The sequence below is a fragment of the Cupressus sempervirens genome, chromosome 6 (assembly GCF_028749045.1).
Source record: "Cupressus sempervirens isolate cs-2001-9-10 chromosome 6, ASM2874904v1, whole genome shotgun sequence".
Classification (NCBI taxonomy): Eukaryota; Viridiplantae; Streptophyta; class Pinopsida; order Cupressales; family Cupressaceae; genus Cupressus; species Cupressus sempervirens.
Window position 1 is genome coordinate 310,532,026 of NC_143123.1, and position 27,513 is coordinate 310,559,538.

The 27,513-nt window shown below is 35.2% G+C and overlaps 1 protein-coding gene and 1 pseudogene across 2 annotated transcripts; one reads left to right on the plus strand and one right to left on the minus strand.

Moving 5' to 3' along the window:
- The first annotated feature begins 3,867 nt into the window (after positions 1-3,867).
- LOC149552440 (co-chaperone protein p23-1-like) lies at positions 3,868-27,294 on the plus strand. Of its 2 annotated transcripts, none has more exons than XM_089787998.1 (6): positions 3,868-3,971; positions 25,976-26,162; positions 26,300-26,456; positions 26,566-26,603; positions 26,692-26,782; positions 26,878-27,294. In XM_089787998.1, the coding sequence occupies exons 1-6, from the start codon at positions 3,967-3,969 to the stop codon at positions 26,928-26,930; spliced, it is 531 nt and encodes a 176-aa protein (XP_089644124.1). In that variant the 5' UTR covers positions 3,868-3,966; the 3' UTR covers positions 26,931-27,294. The 2 variants fall into 2 exon arrangements, with proteins under 2 accessions (XP_089644124.1, XP_089644125.1); XM_089787999.1 differs by having other exon boundaries at positions 26,569-26,603.
- On the minus strand, positions 8,600-17,129 carry LOC149552441 (putative protein phosphatase 2C 66 pseudogene; annotated as a pseudogene).
- Positions 27,295-27,513: the final 219 nt, after the last annotated feature.

Consider the following 27,513-nt stretch of genomic DNA (forward strand, 5'->3'; position numbering starts at 1 on the left):
GAAATTGCAAGAAGACTTCAATCCAGATTATAGTGTTAAACTTCCTCTTTAACATAGTGGATGTTAAGCCTTATAGGTAAATTGACACCAAACTATCAATACCTTCAATTTTGCTTAGCTCTAATTTATGCTTTGAACACGATTTTGGTATAGAAGGATTAACATGCTAATGTGGTTGAAATCAAATAGCGACGAGAAAATATATTGCTAATCAAATATTGTAAGACCAGTGAATTTTATCAAGCCTTAGTTAATTATGATTATCTTCACTTTATTAATAGTGGAGCTACCAGCCTGAGGTACACAATATTAGGGAAATATTGTTAAAGAAATTTGATGACCATTTTGATTATTTAAGCTACCCTAATTTATCCTTGGATAAAATCTTTCATCTCTTTAGCAATATCATATATCTATTTTAAGATTCTCATTCTTTTTATGAGCAAACAATTATAGCTCTCAAAGTTTTTACCTCTTGTTGCCTTTAAGAGTAAATTCCATCTCTAATTACTACTTCAAACTTTTAATCATCCTATCAAAGAACTCTTTGAAAACAAGTTCACTCAAATTTAGTTGTCATCCATTTCAAAAAATTTAAACTTGTATAATCGATTCTTATTTGGTGCACGATTCTCTCCCATTAACTTCTTTGCAAAATCGAAATCAAGCTTAGAATTCACCTTTTACAATGAGACAAATACAGCCAATAGAAGACCAAGAGTCACAACTTAGAATTCCATAAAGATGTCCCTCTTGGGATTTGAACCAGGGTCTCCACAATGAGAACTCATCACTTCAACCAACTAAGCTAAACCCCTTGGACCATTGTAAGTGCTTATCTCTATTCACTCTTCCCCTTTATTCAATATTAATAAAATCATTTAATTTCTTACAAGAGAAGGTCCATTATGTCATTAGTTGGGATGAGCCCCTAGTGATATCCCCTCAGATATCCCATTGTGGTCTCATACCCATCTATCCCTGTCATGCACTTTTCTAGGAAGGGGTGCATGATAGATATTGCTTGGAGTAAGGTGGTTCTCTTTTTCCCATCATTTTCTCTTGGTGACACAAGTCAATATAGGTCTGCACCTCTCTTCTAACCCTCCCATACTCCCTCTATAGTGCTTTGGTATCCTGAGTATACTTAAGGGCACTAAAGATTTTTTATTTTCTTCCACATGATCTCCCTCATTATTATTTTCTTCTCATTAATTTATCTCTTTGTAATCCTCCTACATCCCCCTATATTGTATGTTTTGTAAATTTCTCCTTTAGACCATATACCTCTTATTAGGTATCTTATAACCTCTTTTGATCTTCATCCCTTTGATCCTTCTCCTTCTTGGTGATATCTTCTGTGTCAACCCAAATATGCAGAGTTTCTTGTGCACTTCGTGCAATCTCTCTCTCTCTCCCCTTCTCTTTTTCAAACTTTCATCTGTTCATTCATCTTGTAGCCAATCTTCCCTTAGGATAGATTGTCTTTGTCTAGTTGTTCATCCTCCTTTCCACTTCTTTTAGTTTAATAATAGTTCCTCTCAATATTTTATAGGTCTTCCATCACCCTCCTCTAGTATCTTACTAAGGTAGTGATCTTGTAGACTTTCAAGTTGATCCTTCTTTCTCTATCATTTGTAGGACTTCATGATCGATTGTACCATTATTATTGATAACTAGTCTATGGACATTTCTCCTTGTGTTGTCTAGTAAGGCAATCTAATTCGGTCGATATTCCTCATGAGCATATTAACACATTATTTTTCTAGTATTCCTCATTCGTGATGTTTATTTCTTTCCTTTTCTCTTTTTCTAATGCAACTTCTTTAATTAGGTATATTTTGGTTATGTTCTCACTATAGTAATGACACAAGGAAGGATAGGGAAGACTAGGGCCAAGGGCACACCCAACTCTGTGAACCACCTTGCAAGAGTTAACACAATGGAAGCAAACACAAAGAACAACAACTAAAGGAGGAAGAAGAGCAAAATACTTTTATTGATTCTTCAAATATTCAACATACATGCCCAACTGTAAGGCCTTCTAGGTTACAACCAGATACAAAATACGTTCATACACAAAGATTAGCAACAAATTTGCACTTTCTAGTTCTGCTTTCCAATCATCTCCTAAAACTCTTCACTCTCAACTGCCCTAGCTCCTAGCCTAAACACTCTATTTATACTAGCCAAAACAACTTACAGATCATTCTAGAACATGGAGAAGCCACAAGTCGGCTCTCAACAGTTATTAAATGAAAATAAACCTAACATTAAATACACAAGTCGACTTGCATCAACAATTAACTATCCTGAAATTGATGTCCAAGCAAAATCACGATATCTCCTAGCTCCGATTGAGTTAGAACTCGCATTTCAAACTGTGGGTAGATATCTAGGTCCTCTACAACCCTTTAAGTGCACAAAGTCTAATTCATCAAGAAAAAGTGTGCATCCATTCCAAAAGTCGAGTACAGAAAACTATCACGCAAAACTGCCAGAAATTGATGTTATGAGAGAATTGCCATATCTCCTAACCTATAAGGAGTTAAAACTTGCATTCTAGAACATAGATAGTACTCTAGGCCCTCTTCAACCTTTGAAGTGCGCAACCCTTCATTTATTAAGAAAAATTAGTTACATGGTCTACAATAGACACCTAGAAACCAAAAAATATAGCTTTAGTAAAACCTAGTTTTAGCAACAAGATAAAAACTGAAAACATGCAGGATAGCAGTGCAACCCAAGATGCTCCTACATCAAGTAACCTATGGAGCATTTATATGCTTATCTCATCCTTTTATGCCATTTTCCATAATCTTAAGAGGACGTAGGTAGTTAACACATTTGCATACTTGCAGAAAACCACACTCCACATATTACATGCTTTTTCTAAAGATTAGATTGAAAGTGTGTCACAACCATTTCTAAATAGTGATGCCTCTGCATGGATGATATTATGGACTTGGTATGTTTTATACCGGAGTTAGTGAAACAATTATGTATGGAGACGAGACACTCCAATCTTTGGAAGCTAAGGTTCCTACAATTTCGATTGTATTGGTCACTATCTTTGTCAGTAGGGTTATGACTATCATGGATAAACAATTTAAAAAGATTAGACTATTATCTTAGGTCATTGTAAGGGTAGAGGGTTAATGTTACATGGATTTTTTTTTTTTAAAAAAAATTTATGCATTCCTAATAGTGATCTTGGTCAAAAGTGCATGTTACACAAGAAATAATCAAAAACTTCTCCCCTAATTGAAAGTACATGAGTTGGAATAGGAAGGCAATAAATGCACTAACACCTTTTTATGCTATAAAATTACATTCATTTTTTCAAAACTATTTTCTACAAGCTATCTGAAAGAAATGCTCTCAAGTTTGAATTTTATAATAGGGGAAAACCCCTATTTCTTCAATTATGTATTAATGTGTTAGACCTTTGTCCCTAGTAAGACTAGATGTTTTCTTCTCTGTTCTTTCCTACGAGTGACTGCACTAAACAAAGACTTTTGTAACTTTACTTTTTATTATTATTATTTTTAGACCTCAAGCTATCAAATAAAAAGAAAAATATTTTTCAAATCCTTTCACTAGTAATTAAGTAAAATTTATTTATATATATTACTAATTTTATAACAAGAAATGAATGAAGGAAACTTAACTAGGCATATAAAGAGAGTCCTTCCCCCAACAGTAAAAATATGAAATTCCTTCCGATCAAGCAAAGAAAAGAATATTTGAAGAAATCAGCACTCATTTCCTCCACCCTGTGCTTCTAGATACTTCGTGTTCCCTCGAGCACTTTCTACGCCGCCATAAATTCCTTTTTATGAACCACTCTTCCTCCTCAGTAGCTTTGAGCTGTGTAGTATACATTTTACAGTCGCAGGTATTTTCTGGCAATTTCTCTCGTTACTGCCGTCAAAGGAATTCGAGCGTCATTTCTTCGGCTGCACGATGAGGTTAGCTTTTTACCGCGCTTTTTACTTTAAAATTTTCATCTTAATCATCACCAGCATTCGGAATCTCTTTTTCTTTTCCGTCCTCGCCACAATTTCAATAGTTACACAGAAGCTATTGTTCTGAGAGAGTTTACACTTTCTCAATATTGGCAGTCTCGTTTTGAGTCTTCGGAGAGTCCATCAAACAGTTCGTATAATTTCTTTTATTTTTTAAGACCGGGATTATTTCAATTTTAACTTTTCATTGTCATGCATAGCTTGTAATTTTCCTTTCGAAAAAAATGAATCTTTGAGTTATCTGCGTTGTTTAGAGCTCATTTCTTTGTAATTTTATCAAGATTAACTACGTGCCGCGTGGAGACTAGGAATCCCAAATATATCGGCGAAGGGAATTAAGCTCCAGAGTTTTTATTTGGTTTCATTCTGAAAATTTGAGGAATCAAGTACTGTGCGGGGTTACCATCGTTATGGAGCCAGTATTCAATACTTTTCAGCAAAGCACATTTCATAATTAATTGTATCGGATCTGGTTAAAATTTAAATCTATAAGTGCTGCAGGAGCAGCTACAGGTGCTGGGCACAGGAATAATGTTTATGTATTGTTTTGAGGGGTATTTTAATGTTTTGTTAGTATTAAATTTTAAAGCATATTTTTTAATGTTTTGTTATCACTTTAGTAAAGGATTTAATAAAACCTTCACGGGTTTGGTGGTTGCCAAAAACAGTTTTAACTGTTTACCTATGTTTATATATTTGCTCCAAAACCTCTGGGAGAGTATGATTTTTTTTCTTTTCTGGTGGCAAGAAGGCTGAGAAAGAAGTTGAATGATATTGTTCATGTTATGTAGAATGAAATAAGAGATTAAAAAAAAAAAAAAAAAAAAACTCTGGCTTTCTTGCAATTGCTTTTATTATTATTATTTTTTTGTTTGATCTCTGTGTGTGGAGTCCCAATGTTTTAAATTTTATATTGTAATGAGATCTTTGCAGCCAGAGGATGGGTTGTTGAACTGCTGCCTGGAAAATATATTGAGACATCATGTCTCCTGCTTGTGTAATCTTCATGTGAACAGACCAGCACATGTTGAAGAACAGGTAGGAAGAAGGTACCATACTTTGCTTCTGGTCAAGTGCAGGAATTGGTCACAAATAGAGGTGGCACATGTGTGGTGAACAGGCAATATCTCTTTGTGTTTCCCGTAAGTGAATGGATGCAACCTGTAAGGTGCTCTTTGTGTTTGATGTTTTTGTTATTCATCTCATGACATTGCTAGTTTTCTCCAGTTCCTTCTTTCCATCTCATAGTGAAGCTATTACAGACTTTATTCTTGTTTACTCCTCATCAATAAGAGAAGAAATAGATTAGCCTAAAGGTTCCCCACTGCTTCAATTCCGTTTCTTGCCACTTCGGGCCATTCCTTTAAGGATAATTGCAACTTCTCTTTTCAATTAAACCTCAATTTTGATCTTTTTGTACTGTGTTCTGCGATTCTGGGAAGCAAAAATCGGATGGTGATGGTGCACTAATCTCTTAGGCAATTCCTTCGCTTTTGATTTATTAGGGTAGGATAAAGTTAGGATGTTCAATTGGATTGAGACAAATTTATTGGGTTCATCCTTTGGTGATGATGCGGCTCTTCCTTATTTTATATTGTTCTAGCTTGTCGATAGTTTGGGGTTTATGGTGTAAAATGAAGGTGATTAATCTACATGCGGGTAATCTATATCTTCTCTCTCAAAAGTTTCAGTCAAATTATATTAACCTTAAATTGGTCAGTGGAAAGCGAGGCTTTGTGTCTGATTTGTTTGCCCCAGAATATGGGGATAGAGTCATAGGTTGAAATGGAATGACTTGAATGTATACCAATCCATTGGCTCAACAATTTTTGACCTACCCTGGACCATGTGCAAAAGGATTTTTATAGTTATTTGTGATGGAATTGAGAAGTGAAATATGTTGGAGAGGCCAGGGTCCTAGAATGAAGCATACCTTAGCATTAAACCATAGTATCATGAATTAAATTTTCTCACAAACATTCTTAAACATGCCAATTTAGATAATGGTTAATTCCGTTAAGATTTTGGGGTTAATATTACTTCTCTATCCTTTGAAATTCCATTAGGAAACACATATCATTCTTGGAAAATCTTAGCTTCATTCCAATATGATGTATGCGTAAATCAAGGTTGACTAGAGATTATGCAATCAACCTTTAGATTATGTAGGAATTACTTTGAGGGTAGATCTTATCAGAGAGAAGGGCATTAGGTGGATGCTTTCACTGGTACTCTCACAACAACAAAAAAGGATTACTTGTTTTTGAAGTAGGTAGGTTGCTTGGTGGAAGGGGGTGCTACTTTGGACTTTCAACACATTTCTTAGATGACCTTTAACGATCCTGATCCAATAGATGCTTCAAATCTTGATAACTTATTGGTTGAGGAACTTTTCTCATAATTCTAAGAAGATCTGTTCATTCTCTGCCTTACTTGAAGACAGCTGAATCTCCTCCTTTGAAGGGTTCTTTGGAGAACAAAACAAAGTCATGGATAAAATGGCACTTACATGGGATAGTAAAGTAGTCCTTTTCCTGCAAGAAGGATAATATGCATCACAATCTGACATGACTAAAAAGGTTAATCTTTGGGAGACATTTCTATCAATTTAGAGGAAGTGGTGGTGATTTTGGTGGATTAGAAAGGCTACATACTTTCCTTTATGTTTAGCTGGTCTTTTCTTCTTTGTTTTATTCAATGGCCTAGGATTCTCTTTTTTATGCATGAAGACTGAAATTTGAAGAAGTCCAATAAATATTAATTTTCACCTTTTTTATGCATGAAGCCTGAAATTTGGAGGAGTCCAATAAATATTAATTTTTTTTTCTTTATTATTTACTCTAATTTTGTACGGAACAAGTTTTAGGCATATATAACTAAAATATATTTTAGAAGAATGCTTTTTGTGAAGGGCTTATTTGTTTTATAAAACAAATACCTGCAGCATGCTGTGAGTCAATTGTATTGCTTGATTTACGTTTCTTAAAATGTATAACCAACACGTCATATTGTTACCATGCAATTGTAAGTCAATCAACTTGCTAGGTTATAAGTAAAACACAGTGTAGTTATGGTATGATTTATTGCACAACAGATCTAAGAAAAATCAATACGTTGAGATTGATATCTTCAAAGACGTGGAGATTGATATCTTCAAAGACGTGGAGATTGATATCTTTAAAGTTAATCAATGCATATAAAAAATTAAATGATTTAGACCAATTTAACAATCTATTTACTACATAAAGAATTTATGCTAGATTGAGTAGTTTATTATTGATTGAATTGTAAAATTTGTTAATGTTTTTAATATCAAATCTTTTTACTTGTCTTGGAGCATGTTGGTAAACAGATTGTTTTTCTTCTTTTCCTCTTTTTATGTGCCCAAATTTATAACGAAGAACAACTTTACACAATAGTTGGGAAACCGTTTCTAAGAATATATAGTTTCCCTCTGAATTGAGGTACAGCTCCCTATGTAAATGATATTCAATGAATCATGTTTTATCTCTAATTCCTACTGTGAGGTATGTTCTTAACCAGAGAACAGCAGAGGTAAAACCAAGCTAATTCTATCCAGGACTAACTCAGCAGATTTAGATTCTAATCTTATCCAATTTTTGGAACTCACACATCCTATGACTTCCCAACATTGGTGATGCAAGAATGCTATTTGTTATGCAAATGCAATGACATGAGATGAAAAATGAAGATTGAACATTCAAACCTTTGCAATAGGATCAGTTGACAGTACTCTGATCTATCTCCCAATCAGCATTTGACCAAGAATACAAGAAAGTGCTCAAAACTGATCATAACAATACTTTGATTGAAAGTAATCAGAAAAGTGTTGCCCAAATACTCTGATTCATAACAAAACCTTTCCTTGTTTTAAATACTTAGATACAATACTCTAATCATATTTGCTTGTAGACTATAGCCAAACCTATTACAAAAAGCTGAACATTAATCTCAATACATGAATGAAAATACGGAAATAAAACATGCTCTCTCCTCCACTCCAGCTCTTTGACTATATGCAGAAAAGGGAAGCACATGGACAGTAAAGAATTGACACCAAGTATGATTGTCTTTGCAACCTCTCCTCATGCCAACCCCTTGCTGACCCCCCCCTTTGTTACATCTTTTACAACAGCTTATATAGAAAACACCAGCGTAAGCCTTCATGAGAATATGAAGTGCTTCGAGTTCAGAGATTTGGAAAGACTTTGAATAATATTTTTGAAATCACCCATAAGGAGAAGCCCAAAAGACTCTGTCTCATCCTTTGATCTGCCTCCAAGAATATGAAATGAAAAGACTCCATCAGTTGACTTGATCCTGGAATATTGAATGACAATTGCATAATGGAATCAACAAAGAAGCATTGCCACTGCCAACGTTCCTGCTTCTGCACATTTGAACATCATAATGTCGATCAAAACTAGATCATCATCCTTGGACGTTCATCTATCTCAATGCACCAATTTTAATCTACTTCTCTGTCTCCTAAGAGATTAACCTTAGAATAGATTAAGATACCATTTAGATCAATCATGGGCAGTGACTGATTATATGAAGATACTCCACGACATGCTATGCTTGAACAGACCTCCTTCCTTCTTTGTTTTTGCCTCCACAACTATAGGAGAGTCACGGAGATAAAGGCACACTGCAACACAGTCCTCTGTTTTAGATTTTGGATATTTCGCTTTCCATGCTCGAACAACAAACTCTACCAGAGATCTGGCTATTGTCGATTGTGTGGGAGCCCATCCGTGGCCATCACAATGAACTCATCTCTTTTTGTGAGACGGTGATATGTGATTTCAGGCACCGAGATTAAGCAAAAATCCTTCAAATAGAAATCTCCAAATACCCGCACCATTGCCAGGCCAGGAGAGTCATCATGTGGTAGCCAAACTCTTGAGACATCAGGCTCATCTTGCAGAGCAAAAACTCTTCCTTTGAATTTCTTAATTCTCTCTGCCTCCTTTGGAAGATTCGGCTTCAAATCCATGGTCAACTGCTCTGCTATTAATGTATCATCCTCATCTCTTATACCAAGAACAGCTCGTGAGTCCCCCACATTGCCCATCACTAGGTCCAAACCCTGTTTAACTAGAGTTACTGTTGTGATTCCACTGCAAAAGCAATCAACGCTGGGATGCAACTTGAGCTCCTTATCCATAACCTTGAAAGCCTTGAGAAATGACTCTTTCCAAGTAGCAAACATTTTTGGGGCCTTGTCAAGGCCATCCAGTTCCTCGCTTTCTTTCCATTCTTCATCCATGGTCAATGAGGCAGTCTCGTCAGAATTCATGCTTCCAACGGAGCCATTGATATTGATGTTACTAGCTTCCTTTGCCCTTGCTTTGGCTGCTTCCCATTGCGAACACAGCTTCGAAGGTAGCGAATCTTGCACTCTTTTCGCAACCAGATGACCAAGCGGCCCATTTGACAATTGAACATAATTTTTGTATTGATATCTGCTTGTAAAACTCTATGCACCAGCAAGTCAAAGTCTCGCTCTTTGGGCGATTTCTCATTTTACCTACATAAAAGATGCATCACTGTCTCATAGCTCTGGATGTGATTGCATTGGCCGGATATGTAGCTTCAAAAACTTCTTCTAATTCAGGGAGCGATTCAACATCTGTTGGCAAGACACGGGCAAATATACTGGGCCCAATTGTTGAATTCCCTATTTCTCAATCTTTTGAGGCCTCGGTTGTTCTAAAGTTTGACTTTTCCTCTAATGTTTGAGCCAACTTAGTGTAAATGCTTTCTTTTGAACTTCATAGTTTACATATCGAGCCTTCATCATTGACTGTGAATTAACATTATCCTTTGTTTACTCGAGCATTTCACTGTTTTCAAACTAATCCTCCTCGTAACTACTAATAAAATTTGCAGACTCCCAATCTCCTTTTAGTTTCAGTCTGAGAGAAGTCAGACTTCTCATAGCCAAATAAACAGTGCCATTTACTTTTGAGTTGATAAGAAGCCGCTGCTCTCATTATATAGATTGATTCAATCAACAGCGACAAGCTATATATTAACATGATGGATGCTGCTGATTGTCAAAGACAATCGAGTTCGACATCTTTCATAAGGTCGTTCCTTAAAGTTTGCTTAAACTGATCTGTGAAAGCCCCTCACCATGCAAAGGCTTTTCTTGTAGGTAGAAAGTCTCTTTTGCGGGAATTGCACACACTTAGTGTGATTTCTGCAAATGGAGTAGCCCTCACTCGTATTTCCACCCATCAAACTTAAGAGCGAGGGTGTTTTTATAACTTAAAACATGCGCCTTTATCTCATGAATAATATCAATTGTTATTGTTTATTAAAAATGTATTAGATCAATGCACATTCGGCCCTGTTACACTTTTGAAATCTTAGTTGGCGCCTTTAATCATACCTTTCAACATTTTAAAACATATATCATTCAATCATGCTGATTATCTATATACACACCAGCTTTATGAAGTTTGGCATCTGTTGCACTGAAACAAGACAGTAAGGCCCAAGTTCAAAAAGAGCTCATCAAGTAGCATGTTCACTATTTTTTGATTACGCTCTTGATTTCCAGAGACTTCTGTTCGCCATATGCTTGATAGCAAGAAATGCAATATATATGATAGGCAGCTCAATATGCATTGTAAATAATACAAATGATCGAACTTTTAGACATCACAGAATTCCCAAATGCGTTCATGTGCTAAGACTTCGATTTTTTTATCAACATTATTTATATAATGTATGCCAAACGTAATCTCCATAATACTGCATCTCCATTATAATCATAGTGAGCTCAAGATGCATTTCCTTTGCATTTTAAATGTAACATCAGGTGAGACTGATTTGTAAATGTTGTGGCTCCACTATGTGAGGTATTGTTTTGCTTCAAAATTAAACAAGATAACTGAAGTAATAATAAACCTCTGTCATCACTGTCCTACTGTCCTTACTTCATATTTTCTGCATTTTTGAATTTCTATTATAATAGGACCATCAACTCCAAAAGAAATTACTTCTTTTGAATGCATGATTCACAATCATCATTCTTCTATTGAAAAAGATCATCAATAGGAGCATATTATCTTAGCCGGGTTAGGATCTATAACCTACCCGATATGAAAAGACCTTTAGAACAACCCAATCGGCTTAGAGAAGGAAAGGCAATGACAGGGAAACCTGGCAAAGATAACCTACCTAAGGAAGACTTAGACCTAGACTCAACCATGACCAGACCTGACTATATGACTCCAATATTGCCAAAAAAAATGGGTGACTTAAAATCAGGCAACAGAGCAGAAGTATATTGTAATGTTTCTCCTAAAAAATCATTTAAGTGTTGAGTGATGAGAATATGTGACTGAATAGACCACTTGGCTTTTTAAACGGTGCATGAAGAGGTTTTATTGCATGTGAGAAAATGACTCTAGAGCTAAGAGTGTCTATGTAGAAAGACCAATCTTGTTTGATTTTAGAAAGATGAAAATGATAAATGAAATAGAAAACTGAGAGAGTATATCTAGATTCATGGCATTTATTGTGTTGTCCTCTTTAGTATGCCCAAATGTCAAGTGGGATCAAAAGTGAGTGGAAAATTGAATACCTTTTGGACGCCAACAAAAAAATAAGTGGATGATGTTATTCAAGTGTCATTTCATTCAACGTTAGCCAAAAATCCACACATTGTAACACACTTCAAAAATTTGTAGGATTTGACATATATACACATGCCTCATCCTATTGATTCCACTCATTCGTTATAAACATGAGTTGCATTGACTCTTGTAACTCAAGCATTTTCTCTATGAGAATGTAGTAGGATGCATATTTGGTCTCAACTAGTTTCAAGAACTTCTTTGTGAAGTTCCTCTAGAGTAGATGTCAAATGTAGTGGTTGCATGTAAACATTTGCACATCTTGCATTGTGACCACTCTTATTCAGTGAATCTTTCCCATGCCCTTGATTACATTGTTTATGGCATGCACACAATGGAACTCTCCAAATATGTTGTTATGCTGCCTCAATAAGTTTCTTTGCAGCTTTGTGCACATGTGCTGCATCTGTTACTATGTGGGCCACATTTTGTGGCCCAATCTCTTCAATAACCTCGTTAAGGATGTCAAACTGAAAAAACTAACATCTTTGCGATGCCTCATGCAATTAATTGGCATGAGACATGTAACCATGATGTTTGATGTGTCATGTCCATCCACCCATAAGTAACTATGCTGCATCCAAACTATATCCAACATTCCTTCATTTGCTTCTTCAAAACTTTGATACTTAATAGTTGTTGTCCAAGATCTTGGTCCTCAATTTGTGCTCACCTAGTGGCGCCTATGATGGTCCCTCCTTGCCATCGTTAAGGAGATTGAGCTACATGTAATTGGATGCCATTTGTAAAAAAACTTGCCAATGGAATCATCTATTTGATCCCTCAATTGTACATTGAACAAATAAGCTATGGGGTTATTTCCTACCTTGTGTTTTCCCTTGATGCAATAGACAAGTATAGACATATTGCTGCCCTTGCATTATTTGAACTTGTTGCCTAGCAAACAAAGCAAAAGGCATTGTAATTGGAGTGTCTTTAGGAACACATCAATGAGTGTTGAATTTAGTTTGGTACTTGATATTTTTAGTGTCTTGCAACAAAAACATGGACTCTCACCATGTGCTTTCAAAAGAGGAAGTGTGCATTAACCCTAGTGTTGCTTCCAAATTATCCTACACTACAAATGTTGCATTTCCATTTTCTTGTGCACCAGTTGATGGGTTTGTTGGTTGTTCTCGACGTAAATTGTCTGAGAGGTTTGTCGCTCCTGATCCCCCTATTTCATTAATACTTATGTGTATTCCTTCAAGCCTTACATGATATATGTGTATTATGTATTGCCTTACATATTTGACGAGTATAGTATATACCTTATGTGTATTCATATTGTATCAAGTCTTAGATATGGTTCATACCAGTGTTATAAGATTCAAAACGTCTCGACCTGAGTTAGGGCTTTAGGGCTTTTTGGCCATTGGAGTTTGACTTGGCCGAGTTCTGTAGAGATGTGTTGGGCTCACAAACTCTGTGGTTTGTCTTGACTCGGAGAATCTTGTGGCTAGGACTCTGCCATGACTATCTAAGCCAAAAAATTAAAAAAAAAACTTTTTTCATCTTTTTAATTATTCTTTGGCTAATATGGTTGTTTTGCAATTTCAAGTTCCAAAAATTTATAGTGGCGATCCCCAATAAGGCAACCAATATGGATTAGTAAAAAATGTCTTGCATGTAGCAGGTATAAAACATAACAATTTGTCTATAAAGAAAATTACAAATAGGATAAGGCACAACACTTGGTGAAGGTTTTGCAAATGGGGTTACAGGCTTTGGGTTTAGCCATGGAGGAAACTTCGTAGTTAAGCGCGCTCAGGTTGTAGTAGTGCTAGGATGGGTGACCTCTTGGGAAGTCCTAGTGCTTCATCCTTGTGAGCATCACCTAGATCCAAAGAGTGTAGTGTTCCATTTATTTTCATGAGAGATGGATTCATGTTGAGACACTACTCATGAAACATGGGTCAATGAGTTTGATTAAAAAATCATATAGTTAAATCCTGATAGCAATATCATAATACGAATAGGATTTCACTAATTTTTTTGCCACAAAGTAGTGTCCCATCGTATACTTTGATCACAAAGTCATGGTACTAGGTGTTACAAATTTAAAACAACACTATCAATTTGAAAGCATTGCAACAAATAAAATGCTTTCCTTTTAAAGAATTGGACATCTCTGGAATGAAAGATTGGAAAAAATGTTTTTTAAATTGGTCATTTGACAAAGTAAAAAGATGACGACATTTGAGCAATAACATAGTTGATATCGTTTGAAAAATTGATAATGATCTTTCTAATCTACTAAAGACAACAAATTTAAGTGAAACAATTATGAAATAATTTGATTTTTTTTGTAAACACTTGATAATAATATACTACTTTGAGGGAGTAACCTCGTAGTCTGCTTCAAGAGAGATACGACTAATAGTCTTCAACATGACCATAATACTCAACATGATGATAGTAAATAACCTATGCCTTATATATAAATTTAGTTTATCTCCTTCAGAAATTCACATTTATATTTATGTGTTTAATGTGAACTTGTGCATGTGGGCAAAGTAGCTTCTATTTATCTCAATTACTGTGTCTGTGATGTTAATTGACTAAATAATTCATGACTAAAGTATTAAATCCTTAAAATTATTTGAATTTCTTGGGTATTTCAATTTGCCGACTCCTTGCCAAGTTCAGAGGTTGAGTCAGAGTCTGAGCCCGAAACCAACATGTCGAGTTTGATTCTTGTAACTATAGTTCATACCTTATGTCTATTCATATTATTCTTGTTTATGCTTCATGCCTCACATGTATTCTTGTATAAGATTCATGCCTTAGCTTATTTATGTGCATGATTCATGTTTTATGTGTATACTTGTTGCCTTACACTTTACATATAGATATGTATTATTCACATCTTTACTTCATACTTCACGCGTTTTCTCCACGCCCAATGCATATACTCCACGTATGTTTTGTTAGTGTATGTTTTTCATGCATGCCTTGTATATTGATGCCACATGCATTTGTGTGTTAGCTTTATCACAGGTGTGTTTACAGCATGCTTACTCTGTAAGCACCTTTTTTGTGTATGAATTTTATCTTACATATATGCTCAACTGCTTACATGAATGCTTTGTGCTGTACATACTACATATGTTTTATGCATTACGTGTAGTAAAGTGTATCAGTACTACTTGCATCTTATGCTTCATATGTGATGTCCATATGTCCTGTGTTTTACAAGCATGGATGCATCAAATTTAGCGTGTATTTGTATATTGTCTGACAATCATTAAATTAACAAAACAATCTAGACTCTTTAAGAGCACTTTAGACTCTTAAAGTAGTTACATTAAGGCTCATCTCATTCCAAAGGGTCCAACACAAATCATTGCAGGGTTGAGTGGGAGCAGCATATGTTAAACTAACAATTCTGACTCTGCAACAACCAAGTTTTGTGTGCAGATACTTATGACTGCATTTCAGTCATTCCACTTCAAAGAACTAGGTAGTTAAGTGTAACCCTATTGGTACTACTTTCTGAAGTCATACACGGAATATGATTAGTTACTAGAGGTGATGGCATTGCAGCCTATTACCCTCTAATTCTTCCACATTAAAACAATATTAGCAATGATATCAGGAGTAATTATATCAAAATATCAATATGCCAAAACATTAATTCTGACATCTTCAAGATATAAAACAAAACTTTCTATTAACTCACAAATTTATATTACCTCCTTATTGCAACAGAGCAATCAATTCGAGTGTTTCGTTTACAAATCTGAAGCCCTGAAAATTTCCACTCAGAGGGTTCACATTCTCAACTAAAAGTACTTCAATCATGAATTGTATTCACAAAGTTGTGGGAGTCTAGCAACCCTTATTAAGTCTTCCTTGACAAACAAAACTGTCTAACTTTTGGTATGGGATGATAAGGAAAGAACACCTTATATGATATAGCAAAATGTATAGTGATACATTCTACAAACCAAATAGAGATGAGCCAATGCAACAACATATTTTCAGGAACAAAAGCAGTAGCGCTAAATTCTTGTTAAAACCCAACATTAGAAAGTTTGATAGCAACTGAAAATAACCTAAAGAAGAGTACATGTGTGTCTCCTCTGGTGATGACTGTAAGTGATGCAGGAGCATCTTGGGTGTAAGGGCAATCTTGCATCACCCAAAAATATTTCTATTTGCAGTTTTCCAATTTTTGTGTTTTGAATAAGGGCTATTCCTGTACAAAGTTTCTGTTTGTGGGAGCTTGCTAATTTTAGTAAGTTGGTATTATGTGTTCAGATTGTTCTAATCTCATATGTGGAGGTTTATCTTTGACATATGAGCCTGCCAAATGAGTTTTATTGTCATATGATATGTATAAGTGCAGTTATTGCAAAATTTCGGTATGAATTTTGGCCATCCAAACTTTGGGTCCAGTGATGAATGCCTAAATGGCTCTGAAACGAGGCGAAACCTTGACCAATGGACACTTGCGCTATCGGCCGCTTGTCCATTAGCTGTTGTAGATTGCTAATCGTGGATTCTGGAATGGGGTTATAATAGCCCATTAGGGCAATGGTTTGCTAGTTATGGTCTCCAGAAGTGGACCCATCTGAAAATGTAATTTGTAAATTGTCTTGAGTTGATCTTAATAAGTCTAATGAAATGATATAATATGAGGTTGGTTGGCCTCAAGGGTTAGGGCTTAGTGTCTATAGAACCTTCTCGGGCAGTTAAAAGTGCATATATAAGGAAGGCCTATAGGTTATTTGGGGCAGTCCTAGGTGATAGTCGCAGCTCTGTCTTGTAGACTGTTGTAAAGAAGGCGCCCATGTGCGTTTGCATATTGTAATTTTGTAATTTTGCATTTGCGGCAATAACATGAAACCCATATTTTGTTTTCTCAATTTGTGTTGTTCGTTATTCCTGTTATTTGTTGCAGTATTAAGGGGAATACCCTTCATCAAGTGGTATCAAAGAGACTCTTCTTCAGTAAGTCAGGAAAAAATGCAGGGCAATGATAAGTAGTGAAGGCTAATCCAACTACATAAAAGGAAAATTCATATTTGTGGTATCCATCTGATGAATTCATTTAAAGCAAATGAGTAATGCTTTGATCAATAAAGGTTCATGATACAAAACTAATAAGCAGTTTAAGTACCTTTGCATAGATGTGTGACATGCTTTTGTTACTCATCTTAATATATGTTAAGTTCTTGTGTTAACACAAATATGTGTCCATGAAAGTGTGCAAATTTGGGGCAATGCAAACCAGTTTTGCTGCTATTATAAAATGACCTTGATCATTCTCTCATATGAGAGAACTTGTTTTAAATTATACCTTGCCAGTTTCCAATTATTGATTACAACTCACATTTGATATAAGGGAGAAAACATACATGTCTGCAACTGAAGACAATATCAGATTAGCGTAGCAAAAGGTGGATAGCAACTCAGACTCCATGCTCGCTTGCTCATCGCTTGAGCACAAGCAATCTTGGGAAAGGTGGACTGTCATGCCCCTGTCATAATGATGCACTAAGTAAATCGTCTTATTTATAAGACTATGATTTTTGGTAGGGGCTGAAGATTTCATTGAAAGACTTGAGAATCCAACTAAATACAAAAAAAATTCATTGCTGGAAGACCACAGTGATACATGAAAAATTGATCATATTTTATGAGTGGCTGATGTTTTTACAGATGTTCTGATTGTCCAAGTACTGTATTTAATAGATAATAATAGGTGACAGTGATGAGTGTTTCTATAAGGGCAGTAATTTGTTTATATATATATGTATATGTATATGTGTGTGTGTGTGTGTATAACATATATATATATATATATATATATATATATATATATATATATATATATATGAGAGAGAGAGAGAGAGAGAGAGAGAGAGAGAGAGAGAGCCAATTAAAATAACTAGCAGGGCTTTTAAAAGAAAGTTTGGTATTATGCAGTGCTTATGAAAGGTTTTGCCTACCCCCAAAGGTACAGCAACCTTCAAAAGACAACCTCTTTTGTAGTTTGTGTGTGGAGAGAGAGAGAGGTGGAGAAGGGTTATACGATGTAGAATGGAAGGTGCATGATACTAAGAATCAGATCTTGCACGCATCAATATAACTCAAGCATAGAGCTTTTGAATAGTATTTATAATTAGTATAAAGGATAATTTATAATGATTTGGTTGATTATTGTTGGTCTTTCATTTGTTTGGAAGCAAAATATTTTACATTACACACACACACACACACATATGTACATATACACATTCTCTCCTTGATTCTGTGTATGGTTAATAGAACAAAAATAATGACTCGTAAAATTCTCATCCAAATGGCTATCCCATTTTGGAGGGGAGATAGTCAATATGTGGAATGCAAGTTGCTAGGAAGCCATGCTGGTGGAGACGGCCCAAGCAGGGAGAGGAGGCCAAATGATGGTTGTCTATTTGTCCTAATGGGCTAGGAGGAATGACTCCATGTGCCTTCTATGATCCCCCTATTAGTGCTCCAAAACGATGATGAGTTGTTTGGGTAAAACTTCAAAGGAATACCTATGTGCACTCCAAATATTATAAGAGTGAATTAGAAATCTATTTGTGGCTTTTTTGGATCATATGTTTATTTATTTTTTGAGACTACCTTGGTTGCTGGCTTTAAATTATGGAAAACTTGACAATTACATTTCCCAACCTCATCCATTCCTTTTTTGTGAATTCTGGGGTGAATTAAAGTTCCAATAGGTGTGTAATTTGTGGCTTCATGATTTGTCTATATTCCCGAGCAGATGAACTGATTTATAAAGGGAGAACAATTGAATAATAATAATAAATTATCACCCCAAATTGTATCATTGTAGGCAAAATGCATCTAGGGAGTTGTTTGGGCTTTGTGAAACAAGAGTTGTTTCATTTTACATTGTTTCAAAAATTTGGTGAAGTAGCTTTGAAGTTTATCATTGAGTGGAAAAATTTAATGATCCTTTTTAAGGCTAAGGGAAAATCATGGAGCAAATCAATAATTAACAGTTTTTTGAAATGTTCAAAGTTTTTAAAATTAAGTTGGAGCAATAATTGGTACACTTCACATAATTGATGGTGATACCCCTTGCCATGGCATTTTTAATGAAAGCCTGGGTTGTTTCAAGGATGCTAGTCAAAAAACACTAACTAATGTAGAATCAAACATTCAGATACGAAGAAACAATTGATTTCAAATGGAAAATTATGCACTCACTGTTACATGCAATAGCTTATTATTTGCAGCCTAAGCTATTTCAAATTGCTAGACAAGGTGAGTGTAAAAGTTATGGCAAGATTTCTTGAGGCCATTAAGAGGTTTAAACAAGATCCAACAGCTCCAAAACTAAATAAAGACCTGTGTTGGAAATGCAAGTCAATTGACCAATGTTGGAAATGCAGGTCAATTGAAGGCATGCTAGGAATGTCAACCAAATATGACATGCCACAAGTTTATATACAAGGATTTAGATGGTGGATTACCTATGGAGCACACATTACTAAACTATAATATTTTTTCAGAGTTTTGAGAGGAATTTGAGTTGTTTCTATCACATTCAAGCTGGGAGATCTTTTATACATTTGCAATTATTTATGATTGTTTAATGAAACATTAGAAAAATATTCCATCACTGCTTCACAGCTAAAACAGATTTTAAAATATAGTAGTTGCAGATGGCCTTGATATTTGTTATATGAATTGAGCAGTATATCTAGTGTTAATGAATTTATTATTTTTATTTAAATCATCTCAACCAGGTGCTCTTGAAGATTTGGAGCTTCTTTAGAGTTTGATTCTTGACCTTGATAGTCACTTTGTGAAAAAAAAAGCATCTTTGCAAATGTGATTTTTCATATGCTTTTATGATTCAACTTTTAATAAGTTCATCATCGTTGTAAATGTGGCATTTTAATAAAGCTTTCGAATATCTTAGAAATATTAAACCTTTGACAATTTTATGGATTTATTATGTATACAATATTTAAAACAATTCCACTTTTCACTATTGAAACTCAAGGGCAGACACCCCTTCCCCCCGACCCCCCCCCTCAAAAAAAAAAACCCTAAAGCACCTAGTGTGTGGATATTTTGGTATAATTATGTTGGAGTACCCAAGTACCCCCACCTTTGCATTTTGTGACGTGTTTGGAATGTGAGGATTCCTAGAATGTTTTATTTGTTGATAACTTGAATTTAGATTCTTGAATGTTACTATTGGGTTGTACTATATTACTATGTCAAATGTTCAATGATTTTGGTTTGTGTTGCAATTTTTCCATGTTCAAGTATTTCAATTTGGTATGTTATATTGAAATGTCATTTCATAAGTAGCATTTCAAGTTTCACATGCATAGTATACAACCACCTCCACTCCCCCCACCCCCTGTTGCCATCCCTTGTTGTCCCCTTGCTATCTTGAAATTGAGACCCTTTGTACCCCGGTCTTGGAAACTTATTCTGACATCCCCTAGTGCTGGTGTTGCATTGATTTTTACATGAAAATATTTTGATGAATAATTTCCCTATCAAATTCAATCCTTTTTTTTGTAATTGCAAACTCAACTAATACCTTGTGACAAGCTTTATTTCATATTTGTTAATTTCTTAAATTAGAAGCAAAATGGAATCTTTGGTTCTTAGGTTATTATTTTATTGTAAGCTTAATAATAGAAAGTTCGAAGGACCCTTAACCCTCAAATTAATCAACCCAAAAAAATATGGATGTGATGTCAATTTAAATAGACCTTCTTCCCTAAATTAAATAGGTGATAGATGCAGTTTGTCAATTTTGTTCTTCAAATATAAATAGCATTGGGCTATTGATAATAAGCTATTTGATAATACCAAAATAAAGCCATGAGAAAATGCCACTAAACTTGGCATCTACACCACTTACCAAATGGTTAGTGAGATTCGCCTCCAAATGACCTTTTACACCAACTGAATGCAGTATAAAGTACACTCAATTGTTTTAATTTAAAACTTTTTTAGCATAAAAAAATAATAATAGATTCTTGTACTTGAATGTGTAGTGCAAAGCTTGAATAAATGCTTATGTTAGTACACTGACAGCCATACCCTCAGAAATTCCATGTTAATACGAGGCCCTCAATTCTACAAGCATTGACATTCGAAGGATGGGTTACTTGAGATCTTTTGTTGGGATGTTACATGACAACTTTTTCTAGTCCTTTGAATGATACATCTTTGATGAACTAAGGTTAAAATGACATTGTTCAAGTAGGATGGCCTTGAATTTTATCCTAGGTGCTCTTTATTAGGGATGTACTTAAAATGGGTGTATGATGGCTGGCCTAGTCAAGATTTATACATGTATTATAAATAAATAAATGATGAATACACTTGATTTGCCACAAGAGAGGGATGTGAGTGAGAGACGTGTAGCGAAAAAGCTCAAGGGGCAAATAGTGAAGCAAAGGTAGGGGAGACGCAAGAGGCGGCATTTAAAGAGCTTGCTGAGATAGTGGAAATGGACATATATGTAGAGATGCAAATCTAGTTATAATCCTTTAGTATAATGTAATTCAAGATGCAAATTAAAAGCAAACTAAGATGATCATGCATGTTTTTCCAACTCTCTAGCATGTGATGCAAAAATATATACATACCTAACTAAGTGCAATAAAAGAAAACCTGTACCTTAGCTTGGTTCTTTGTAGACTGGCCCTGTGTTTGTTTGCCTTGAATTTCTACAAGGGAAATTGGTTAGCACTAATTTTGGAATGTTAAGAGGTTTGAAGGAAAGGTGATTTTAAAAAAAATGCCCCCAAGTTTAGAGCTAGATAAGTTGTTTGCGTAGGATTTGTCTTCTGCTATCTAGGGGAGGATTATCATCTCTAGTGTTCGAACTGTGATTATCCTTTTCATGGGAGATTTGGGTCATGTTTACTTTGCAATAGATTTGTAATGAATAATGGGCGTCATTTAAGGTTTAGGCCCAAGCATGGGAGATTAGAGTCTTCATAGTAGTAAAGTGGATTGGTACATGAATGGTTATGCGAGTGTTTGGCATATGGCGAGTTCTTGTTAGTAATGCCAATTTGGCTAAAGAGTCAAGGAGAGAGTAGAGTAAGATTTCTATTTCCATTGCGTTAAAGATACCAACTTGATAAGATTCATTAAGCATTGCAAGGGAAATGGGGTGGCAAATCAGTTATGACATGAGGGATGCTTAGTGTAACTTATATTTTGAATGCCAGTTGGTCCATTGTCATATGTATAGGCCAAAGGTTAACTTAAAAGTTAAGGTGTGTGTTGATGTTTATGGGCAAGTATGCATTAACAATGTTTTCAAGGGAATTCAAAATTCTATCATGGGGTAGTAGATGGGGAGATCCAATGAATTGATTTTGACTTTACGTTTATATTGAATCTCATATGTTGGCTTTTGAGACAAGTTTGCTTGCATGTAATGAGTTGGAAGGTTTTCCTAAGAGGAGATTGGGAGAGAGGGAGAGGAGGAGCATGCGTTAAATTTGTATTAAGTTCTACTTTGATAGGAAGTAAAAAAAACCATGTTTTTGGTTGTATTTGTCAAATCTTTGACAATTAAGTCATGCTATCTTAGGTCATGTTTTTTAATATTTTGGTAATTTCATTACCCATATGTTGATGACATTGACTGTTGATCCTTCGTCATATAGGACTCTCCAAACTAATACATGATTATGACAATAGCGAAGAGGGAGATCATCTACCCTATAAAGGATCTTCTCATTAGTCATGTCTTCCATGGGGAATACGAAGATTTTCCTTTAGGTGGTAACTAGAATGATGTTTTAATTGTGTGTATTTGTTGGATGTTGGACTAATGTGGATGGATGCGATATTTTAAGAGATGATTTTACGTCTTGTAATCTTTGCACAAGGAATTTTGCAGGATATGGTAGCTACATGGTTTTCTTTAGTGAAATTTTGCAAGGCATTGTGTTGAGCTTCTAGGAGGTTAATGTGGTATGTATTATGATAGTATGAGGTTGTTCATTAGGTTTTTTTCGGTGGATTTTCTAATGTGTTGGGTGATGGGGGTGAAGTGGTTGTCTTGATTGTTCTACCCAATTCTCCCCTTTGCCCTTCAAACCAAGTGAATTTCAAACCGGTTCTTGGTCTTGGGTCTAGTGCTCTTTGGGTTCCATGTGGGTTTGAACCCAAGTAGGTTGGTTCCTCTAGGTCAAACCTAGGTTGAACTAAAGGCAGACCAAGGTAGGCCGAGTACGAACCAATTACAGTTCCATTGGGAACATTCTATAATTTAGTGCAGAAAACAATTATTACAGAATTTGAATAAAGATTTTTAACATTACAAACAAAATTGGCTGAAGTTCAAATATGTATTATATCAAATTAAACCAGCCCTCAAAATTTCTTCCAGTGAATTTTTTATATCCAATTGTTGATAATGGCCCCTGTCTGAATAATTGGAAGCTCTGTATAGTGATAAATCATATTTGAAACAATAAACAACATTTTCAATAGGTAAAGAGAGTTGCAAGCTACTTATAAAACATTTTCAAGTAGGATGTTAATTGCAAACAAACAAGCTCTTTGTACAATGAAAAAGTAAATAAGCGTTGGACAACTTGGAAAGTAGGAATGATATTAGTGCAGTTGATCTCAGTAACATTGACAATGTTTGTGAACTGACTAATGCCTTTGATGAAGAAGAAGATTTAGATAATCCATTAGATGATTGAAACTTAGCATCAAGTTCTAATTGTTGAAGTCTAAACAGTGATACTTGAACTTGATGTTATTTTAATATTTTGGTGTTGCTAATAGATATGATGCTAAGCTTACAAGTTTATAGTGTTTTTGTTGTTTTTATGAAACTATGCAGCATTCTAATCTTAATACATTTTTCTAGGTTGCATACATATACATATGTATATGTATAATTTTTACATGTTTTTGTACTAACTAACCCAAATGAACCCACACCCCATTTCAAGATTTCATTGTACCAGTGAACGGGTTCTTTGAACCCGAACTCGAAGCAGTAACTTAGATGGGATGGATTCATAAAAGTAGTGGAAACCTAACTTTAAATCATAAGTGACTCAAGATTGTGACAATTGTTTGTGCTCAGATCTAGCATTTCATTATAAAAAACTGTCAACATTATACAAGTGGGGTAGTGGTTAGGTATGATCAATGGTGGAAGTCTGAAGTTTCAGCAAGCATTCTTGAGTTCATTGAGATTTGAGGTGGGGTTTTTTTTTGGTCATTTGGCAAATGGAGTTTCTCTTAGCATTGTTGTGGTAAGGGCATTGGTGATCGTCTTCAAAGAGTCTTTGCTAGGTTATTGTGGCTCTATGAATTGTTTCGTGAAGTGGACATCTTTTGGCTTGTTCAAATGTCATCTAGCTTTTGGAGAAACGGATGCTACATTGTATAGTAGTTTTGGTTATATGTCAGGATGCTACATTGTATTGTAGTTTTGGTTATATGGCTCTGACAAGAAGTTTTCAAAGGTTTTCCTGGTGCATATAGTGTGTCTTATATGCATGCAATTTCTAACGTTTGCTGATGTCAGGTGCAGATATGGGAGGTAATTATCTTGTTTTAGTGAAGTTACCTAGATTGTTTCAGGTAACTTATGATATTGAAATTCTTAACTAGAGCATTAACGAGATTTTCTAGAACAGATTTTAAGTTGATTGTAGCATTATAAAGCATCTCTAATTAGGCTCTTCTTTCAAAAGAGCTTGGTGGTGGTTTAGGTGTTTGTCTTGAGCCCATCATGTATGGATTGCTAGAGGCTTTGAGCTGTAGAGTGAGGTTGGTAGAACTGTTATATTGGATGGTTGCTTTGATTGTACCACTGGCCATTGGCTGAAATGTACAGGTAGAGAATCAGAGACTTATTTTGGAAGGTCTGGAGCACAGAAGCCAATATTATGAAAAAACTGCAGTATATTGAGAAACATTGGATCTTGGACCACAGTACACATTCATGAAAATACTACATTAATTGTCAAAATAAATGGTGACTGCTATTTTTTTGACGGAGTTTTTTTTTCCTAATATTATTGGAGTGTTTACTCTTTAAAGGCTGTAAACTGCAATTTTGTTGCTCGTTCTGACTTTATTCTGCTGTGATTATTTCTGCAACCTTATAGAACTGGTTTTGAATATTTTTCAAGCACTGAATGATTTCTATATCTTAAGGATGGCTCAGGTATTAGATGAAGATCATCTGAATTAAATTAGGGATTACCAGAATTTTGCAGCTTCAACATGAGGAATTGTATTGTATTTTGTCATGGGATTTATTCACTCTCTTGATAAATTTTGAATCTTGTGTAATGGTGATATTAAGGGCACCTCTGCTTATACAGTGCTTTGTTACAATTCATCACCGAAAGCAGGAAGATATTTTGGAAGGACACTCGGCACAGCTCCTTCAACTTGCTTAAAGTTTCAAGTGCAGATTATGTTGTACTTTAGGGAAGTACTGATGCATGAGTTTAAAGGTACCCGTAGAAATCTATTGGGAAATGATGGTACTAATCTCATGTGTGACTGACTGCAGAATGATTAGCAAAATTGTTTGAAGGGGTTTCCAGTTGAGGATTGATCAGGCATCAAATTCAGCTGTCTTGTTGGTCTTGACTCTTGACGAAGCAGTGTTTGAACTCTAATCTGTTATTCTCAACATATCTTGCTCATGTTTCAAAGAGATTTGGCTGTGGTACTTTGAAGCTTCCAACAAGATAAACTTCTGGAGTTCACGGGAAGAATGATAAGCAAACATTCCTTGCAACTTTTTAGGACATTCATATCTAAGGCAGGATTTTGCCATGGCACAGGGCTATTTCCATCAACCTGGCCGTTGGATGTGGCAAGAAAAGCTGTTATGATGGGAATAGGGAAAATTTTCATTTGAGGTGCTGGTGAATTTTGATGTTAACCTTGTGAATGGGCAACATGTCTTATGTTGCGTTGAAAGAGGCCAGCAACTAAAATTACAATTTGAATGTTCTTATATGATTTTGGTTAATCAAAAGAATTGCACTGGTGTTGTCTTTAGATTATATGTATATGGTAATTCATATAAAAACTTAACGAAAATGTCTGGACTTGTTAGAGTAACCCTATCTCCCTGCATAATTTTCACTCTATTTGGTTCTGCTGGAATATTATGAATTTTAATGATGTGCATTGCCATGACCTTCCTGACTGTGCTATGAAGCCAAATGGGTTTTATAGTGCCCAGTATGGTTATCTAACTAGAGCTATTATTTTTCTGATTTGCAGTCGACATCCTGAAGTCAAGTGGGCACAGATGTCAGATAAGTTATACATTACTATCGAACTGCCTGATGCCAACAATCCGAAAGTGAAGGTTGAACCTGAGGGAAAGTTCTCTTTCTCTGCAAGAGTTGGGAAAGATCAAGTATTGTACGAGTTTGATCTGGACTTGTTGGACAGAGTGAATGTCAAGGTAGGTGGGATATATGATGAATGTTTGTCAAATTCTTTTTCCCTCTAATTTGCCAGGTAAAAGGTTTGTAATATGAATGTTTAGCATATTTGAAATTGATAGGAGGGCTCAATTGTTTACTGTTGGTTGTGGTGCAGGAAAGTAAAATTAATGTTGGCTTGAGGAACATAGTTTGCATTATTGAAAAGGAGGAAAAGAAATGGTGGAAGCAGTTGGTGAAGACAGAAGGAAAGCGATTGCCATTCTTAAAAGTTGATTGGAACAAATGGGTTGACGAAGATGAAGAAAATGGAGGTGAATGTTTGAAACATATAGGAGATGATTCAAGCTCATTAAAAAAATCTAGGAATCTTGGTTTATTTTTTCTGTATTCTAATTTTGTGCTTGGGTATATTGCATTCAGAAGGCAAGGACATGGATTTTGGTCAGATGGATTTCTCGGTATGTTGGATTGTGTACTTGTAAGTAGTATGGTGTTTGGAAGTTTAAAATTCATTGCTTCTTACATTTATTTTCTATACATATGCAGAAACTAGGAGTGGGTGGTGATGATGATCTTGATTATAACGAGCCTGAAGATGACGAGATTAGTACTGAAGATCAGCTTGCTGATGAATCAGGTATGTGTCATTTAGGTTAAATGTGGGGGTGGTGAGTTTTTATGGTACATCTCAAAGCTGACCGCGTTTTCTCTTTTTGCGTAATTGTAAACCAGGTCAAGAACCTTATATAGAAGATTCAGGCAAGGGAAAGGCCATAGAGACTTGATGAATCTGTCCGGACATCTAAGACAAGGAAAACATGTCAAAAGATAATGGGTGCAGAAAATGCAAATAATTTGACTTAGTTATTTTCCTTATAATATGTTTATATGTTCTATAATTAATTGCATACACGAGGTAAGTCGTTTTGACTTTTTGTAGGTCAAAACAGCGTGTTGTAGGCACAAGCAATTCTCACTAGGATTTTGGATATAAAATATGAACAAATATTTTCTTAATCTCTTGTTAATATAGGTTTTTTTGGGTTTAATTTTTGTTAATACAATCGGTGGTGACTTGGCTTTACAAGGGCAATGGATATTATCATTCCTTCTCGATTAATTAATATTATGGCAAAAGTTTTCTGTGTAGTACGAGTATACTATGTGATTGAGAGAGATCAACTCAGGAATGCACTTTGTGGTATAGGACTTTGGCATGGATCTTGCATGTAGTTTTACTTTCATTAATGTGTTTGTGGGGTAGGAATCTGGTGAGTTGAGTTAAAAATAATATTTCTTATCTGATTCTGACTGTGTCGATGAGGATGTGTGGTAGGACTGCACCAGATCATATACTGCCTAATAAGT

What these genes read in the sequence shown, in the direction of transcription:
- LOC149552440 (XM_089787998.1), top strand. An exon ending in TGGACAGAGTGAATGTCAAG is followed by an intron (nt 26,163 to 26,299) that starts GTAGGTGGGATA and finishes GTTGTGGTGCAG; the next exon opens with GAAAGTAAAATTAATGTTGG. An exon ending in CGAAGATGAAGAAAATGGAG is followed by an intron (nt 26,457 to 26,565) that starts GTGAATGTTTGA and finishes TATTGCATTCAG; the next exon opens with AAGGCAAGGACATGGATTTT.